The 6,588-nt window shown below is 46.5% G+C and overlaps 1 protein-coding gene across 1 annotated transcript; it reads left to right on the forward strand.

Annotated features, from left to right (window-relative positions):
- Positions 1–335: 335 nt before the first annotated feature.
- LOC309815561 (retinol dehydrogenase 12-like) lies at positions 336–5,606 on the forward strand (the record flags this gene model as incomplete). Its single annotated transcript, XM_082642433.1, has 6 exons — positions 336–513; positions 697–936; positions 1,230–1,319; positions 3,822–4,010; positions 4,501–4,607; positions 4,683–5,606. The coding sequence occupies 6 exons, from the start codon at positions 336–338 to the stop codon at positions 4,869–4,871; spliced, it is 993 nt and encodes a 330-aa protein (XP_082498559.1). The 3' UTR covers positions 4,872–5,606.
- Between the last annotated feature and the right edge of the window lie 982 nt (positions 5,607–6,588).

The raw sequence follows: 6,588 nt of genomic DNA on the forward strand, positions 1-6,588 counted from the left end.
TGGAGCCCTGTCAGTTCATCTTAGAGTGCAAATCCAAGTTTCACTTGGAGACACATTTGAGCCTATGCAGGGTTTAGGGAAACCTGGACTCTCTTGATCTTTGACTTGGACCAGCAATGGGGTGAGGCAATCAGATAGCCAGGGAAAACAGTTAAAGGAGGAATTCACTCTCCGTTTCAAACGGGATGCTCAAGCACACCCACGAGTGAGTGCCTCCTTAAATTTTGCGCCTTATGCTCCACACCAACCTCGTGCCTAGTCCTATTCAGCTTTGACTAGTCCCTCCCCGTCCTCCCATGGGCCGCACTTCCAGCGGCAGACCAGACTTCTCTGCTATGTCACTGTGGTCTCTACTCAGCAGCCCAGGCTGGGGTCCTGGCTCTGTGTTCCTCATTCTGGTCCTCCTGCTTAGACTAAGTGTGCAGGCCTGGCATAAGTTGTATCCTTGGGACCTCCAACGCTGCTCCACGGATTTGACTGGGAAGATAGCAGTGGTGACTGGGGCCAACAGTGGTGAGTTCTCCTCCTGCCCTGTCACTTCACTAAGGGCCTCAGCCTCCAACAGCCCCAACAGGGAGGGCAGGGCGGAGGACCAGCACCCACTGTCAGAACACTTGTCTCCCCCTGCACCGCCCCCCCCACATTGCCCTTTAGTCACTTGCCAGGCTGGCATACTCTGAAGCTGCCCTCCCACAGGCATCGGGAAGGCCGTGTCCCAGGAGCTGGCCCGCCGCGGGGCACGTGTGATCCTGGCCTGCCGTAGCCGAGTGCGTGGACAGCGAGCCCTGGCCGAGATACAAGCAGCGTCAAAGAGCAACCGCCTCCTGCTTGGTGAGGTGGACCTGAGCTCTATGAACTCCATCCGAAGCTTTGCTCAGTGGCTTCTGCAGGAGTATCCTAAGATACATCTACTGGTTAACAACGCTGCAGTCTGTGGTATGTGCCTTGATTGCTTCCCCTAAGCACATTTCAGGAACCTCCTTTCTAGCTCAGGGACCCCAAAACAGGCATCCTCCAAGCCTAACCTGTACATACCATGGAAACGCTATAATTCAGACACTATCCTAAGAAGCCTACCTTAAGTTATAGCCTCAAACTTCATTGCCCCCATCTCAACACATCCATGCTCCTGTGGCATTTCTCCTGAACCCAATATGTCCTCCGCAGACTTTGTCTCCCTCAGGGTCCTCACTCCATCACCCACCACCTATATTTTCATCTCCTCCCAGGATTCCCCACCACACTTACCCCAGAGGGCCTTGATCTCACCTTTGCCACCAACTACACTGGGCCCTTTCTGCTCACAAATCTGCTCCAAGGTAAGGAAGGATGGGTGCTTACCTTCTGTGCCACCTCCACTTTTCCATTCCCCTGGCATTTTTGTGCTTACTGTCTCCCTTGGTCATCTCCTTTCCCTTGGCACCCAGATGCTTGCTGAGCAATGACCCAGTATATTTTTGCTGTACACAGCAGGGAACCCACCTGGCAACAGTCAGGATTAGGAGGCTGGTAATGGAATCAGTCAGCCCCAAATACAACCAGCAAGAGGATGTAAGATCTACATCCCACCTCTCTTTCCCCCACCTCTGAGTTCTAGCCAGACTAGTAGAGTCAGTCATCTCAACAAAAGCTTCTTGAGGGTGGTATTAGGCCACGAGAATTAAGGAGGTTTGTATTCTTCCTAGGGAGGGGAGGGACTGGGTGACAGGCACATTCTCCCTAACATTTTCTTTGGCTTGTCTAATAGCCTCTTTAAAAGAAAATTAATTTTTTGGTCAGGTAATACATGTCCAAAGTACAAAAGGGTATGCAGTAGAAAAAAAAAAAAGACAGATAGAAAGAAAGAAAAAGTCTCCTCCTCTCCTGGAAAATCAGCCACCCATTCCCCTCCTGGGGGGCAACTACTATTGCCAGGTCTCATGTGCCCTTTAGGGGGTGATTAAATTAGCCCCACCTGGAAAGTGGACAAGGAGCAAGGCCAAAGCCTATGCATTTGTAGGTATAAATATTTCCCCCCTTTCCAAAAATTATAACATGCTACAATACCCTGTCTGTACCTGGCTTAGTAATAGTCTCTTACACTGCCTCTCTCCCACCTTCCCTCCTCTAATCTGTTCTCCCTTCTGCCACTTCTAGGAAATCACCTTTCATCATATCACTTTCTTGCTTCAAATCCTTTGAAGGAACTCTGTACTTTATATAATAAACTAAGCTGCTTCTCTCCACTTAAAAGACCCTCTGCAGGCTGAGAGTCTCACCTTTGCCTTTCCCAAACCCACACCCTTGTCTCCAGCCAGACAATCTGTATCTCTTGGGCCACGCTCTGTTTTTTAATTCTGGCTGTGCTTTTGCACGTGTACTTCCCTCTATCTGGAATATCCTTTCCCATCTCGTTAGCCTGTCTAACTTAATTCAGCTGCCAACACACAGCACAGATATCACTCGTGCTGTGGGTCCTGCCCTGACACCTCTGCCTCCCCGAGCCGTCCCCATTTACAGGACTCCCTTAGTCCCTGTACGCATCTCTGTTCCCACACTGATGCTGCTGCATGAAGATCAGTCTCCAACTAGGTTGTGAGCCCCTTTGGTCTTCATGTCACTGTATCTGCAAGTTTGGAGTTCACTGTCCTCTTTAAGAATAATCTTCTCTCCAACAAATTTTGGCTAAATACCTCCTGCTCTAGTTTGCATTTGTGATTCTTCATTTAAATGGAGGGCTCAAAATAGTTTTAGCATTTTGAAACAATAAGTAAACTCATATGTGACAACTACAATTTTTTTTCAATAATTTTATTTATTTATTTATTTTGGCTGCATTGGGTCTTCGTTGCTACGCACAGGCTTTCTCTAGTTGTGGTGAGAGGGGGCTACTCTTCGTTGCAATGCATGGTCTTCTCAGTGCGGTGGCTTCTCTTTGTTGTGGAGCACTGGCTCTAGGTGCGCGGGCTTCAGTAGTTGTGGCACACAGACTCAGTAGTTGTGGCTCACGGGCTCTAGAGCACAGGCTCAGTAGTTGTGGCGCATGGGCTTAGTTGCTCCGCAGCATGTGGGATCTTCCTCGACCAGGGCTCAAACGCGTGTCCCCTGCATTGGCAGGCGGATTCTTAACCACTGCGCCACCAGGGAAGTCCTACAACTTTTGATATTTTATATAATCCAGACTTATTTTCAAATAGTTAGGAACTCTTTTTTATTTTAAGATTTACTTGTACCTGTTCTATTGATAGTAATTTTACTTTCACTCTTCTGGAAGATAGTTAAAATTAAAAACAAAACAACACACCTTCCCAAGTATTTCTGCACACATTTCTTTTCCCCTAAACCTAGCACCCATATGTCCTTAGCACCTAGCGTGGTGTCTGCCGTAATACAGGGGCCTAGTGGATATCTGTGGAATGAATAAGTAGAAGAATGAATGTATGAATGTGTGAAAGACAGTTTTCACAGCAATGTCCAGCCTCTCCTTCCCCTTCTTAGCCATCAGCAAGATAAAAATATAAACAAGGATTAATTAAATTAGCTCCAGCTGTCAAGTGAAAGAAAAGGCAAAACTCCACTTTTACTTTAGGCAAAAAAAAAAAAAACCCACTAAAATAAAACAAGAGGAAGAGCATTAGGAAAGCAGCTAATAAAAACGATGTCTCAGTTCACATTACGCTGTGCCTCGCCTGGGCGCCTGCATGGGGACCCACTGACTCTCTCCTGAAAGCCTGGGATGGTCCCTGTCCTCCTGGAGTCTCATGGAGAAGCAGGTTGGGGAGTGGGCATGGGAATTTACTCTAGGACTTGGATTGAAGGTGTGTGGTCCTCTCTCTACCCAGGGGCCCTTCGGCGGGCAGGGTCAGCCCGGGTAGTGAATGTGTCTTCCTTCCGGCAAGCACATGGGTACATTGATGAGGAACATCTGATAGGGGCTGGTAGACCTTTGGCCTTCAACCAGAACTATGACTGCAGCAAACTTCTTTTGGCCTCATTCACTGGGAAGCTTGCCCAGAGACTGCAAGGCACAGGTAACTGCCTCTGACACCCCCTCCTCCTCCACTCCCAACACTACCTCGCAACACTTCCCATCTCGTTCCAATATATTCTGGCCATATAATACGCCCAACAGCCCCCAAGCCAGCTGTTAGCATCCTCCAGTTACCATCTGTGCACCCTGTGTTTCTCTCCACCCCATCTTCAGATCTCCTTTCGTCCTTTTCCAACTCTCCCATCACCTACGACTTCCCTCTCCTCCAACATCATCCATCATGTTCCCCCTCAAGATCACCCAACACTTTCAAATACTTATGTCTCCTTACTGGCTCAGGTATCACCATTCATGTACGGTACTAAACGCTGACTTCCCTGGCACCACCCCCAGGTCTCTTGTCACCTCTGCCCGACAGATCTGGAAGGACCCCCCTCCCCTCACTGCACATTGCAGGACCACACTTGACCCTTTCTTCCCACCATCCTCCTCTCACTTCCCTTTGTACTACACGTGTCTCACCCTCTCAGGTGTGACTGTGAACTCTGTGGACCCAGGTGTTGTATCCACGAAGATCATGAGGCACTTCTCTTGGCCGTATCTCGTCCTCTTCTGGCTCCTCAGCTTCTTCTTTAAGGTGGGTAGTGGACGGTGGGCCAGGGCTCTGCTGCTGAGGGCCCTTTGCTCCTTGTCTTCCCCCGTGTCTCTACAGGATAGCAAACAAGGCGCAATCCCAGTCCTCTACCTGTGCTTGGCAAAGGAGCTGGATGGCATTTCTGGAAAACATTTTAACAGTTCCTGTGTGATAACTCTTCCCCCTGAAGCTGCTCGGGATTGTCATGTGGCCCAAAGCCTCTGGAATACCTCAGTCCGACTAACAAACCTAGACAAGGTGGACTGAACTTCTGTGACTCCTGCCCTAACTAGCCACCCTCTCCTTGACTCCCAGCCCTCACTCTGATTATGCCTTCTGTTTGCTGGCTCCAAGGATCAATCTCTTTGTCCAGTATAGTGACCACTTCCTCTTTCTGTTGGTTCAGGGGCGTGAGAACTCAGATCAGCCAGAGGACAGTTTCAGCTTCTACTTTACTGCTAGTACTTTGATAGAAGTATTCATGTCTTGGGCACTAGGATCTCCAAACCTACCGAGTCCCATGTTGTGGTGATGGGGAGTAAGACTCCTTTCGGTGGGTATTAGATGTACCAGTAAGAGGGGAAACTTCTACCTGTACCTCCTGGTTCCTGGCCTTGGGGGAGACGGTACCACATAGTGTCCTCTGGATTAAGGCATATGCCACATCCTGTAGGACAGCATCCCAACTTCATAGGGTGTTGTCTCCCAGCTGGTACTGTAACTGAGCCTACAGGTAACCATTCCACCTTTCTATCAACCAGCTGCTCCTGGGTGCTGAGTCATGCAATAAGGTCAGTGAATTCGGAGAGTTAGAGTGCATTGCTTCTTTTAAATCTACATAAAGTTTGGAATCAGCTTTTCAAATTTCACATACACAAACCTTGTTGGGATTGCACTACATCTACTTGTGGGATTGAAGTTTTTATGATAATGAGTTCTAAACATGAGCAAAGTGTACTTTTGTCTATTTAAATCTTCTTAATATCTTTATAAAATTTTGAATAATTTTACCCATAAAGATCTTGCACAAGTTTTATTATATTTAATTCCAGATACCTTACTTTTTATGCTATTGCAAATGGTATTTTAAAATTTGTGTATTAATCATACATCAACCAACTTTATTAAGTTATCTAATTCTGACAAGTTATCTGTAGACTTTTGGTTTTTCCACATAGAAAATCACACCATCTGGGAATAATAACATTTATTTCTTCTCTTTCAACTATTATAAATTTTATTTCTTTTCTTAGACCTTAATTGATTTTCTAGTATTAAACCAAACTTGCATTTAAACCAACTTTGTCAGAGTGTTAATTTTGTATACATGGCTAAATTTAGTATACTCATGTTTTTGCTTGGAACTGTTTATTCATAAATGAGATTGGCCTGTACTGTACTTTTCCTTATTTATATTGCCATTGTCTGGTTTTGCTGTCATGGATAGATTCATTTTATAAAATAAATTGGGAATTTGTGTTAGTCTAGGGACATTATACGAGAAACAGATGCCAATTAATCGAGGATTAAAGGTACAAGAAACTCGCTAGGGCAAATGGCTGTGAGAGAAAGTGGGGAAGAAGCAGGGAGATCCACTGGACTGTGATACAGGTCTGACCCTGAATAAAGGAGAGGAGGTTGGTTGGGAGCATCTTAGAGTGCAGTGGGATGATTTTTCCTTTATTTTGGCTGCGCTGTGCACAGGATCTTACTACTCCAACCAGGAATCAAACCTGCGGCCCCTACAGTGGAAGTGTGGAGTCTTAACCACTGGACACAGGGAAGTCCCGAGTTTTCCATTTTTAAACTCCCTCTCTAATACACAATCTACTTCTGTTCTTTAGTGGTTAGTCTAAAATTTTTAACCTGTATATATATATATTTTTTTTGGCTGTGCTGGGTTTTTGTTGCAGCACATGGGCTTCTCTAGTTGTAGAGCACAGACTCTGTGGTTGCAGCGTGAGGGCTTAGTTGCCCTGTGTCG

The sequence above is a fragment of the Mesoplodon mirus genome, assembly GCF_964341445.2.
Source record: "Mesoplodon mirus genome assembly, chromosome: 14".
Taxonomy (NCBI): Eukaryota; Metazoa; Chordata; class Mammalia; order Artiodactyla; family Ziphiidae; genus Mesoplodon; species Mesoplodon mirus.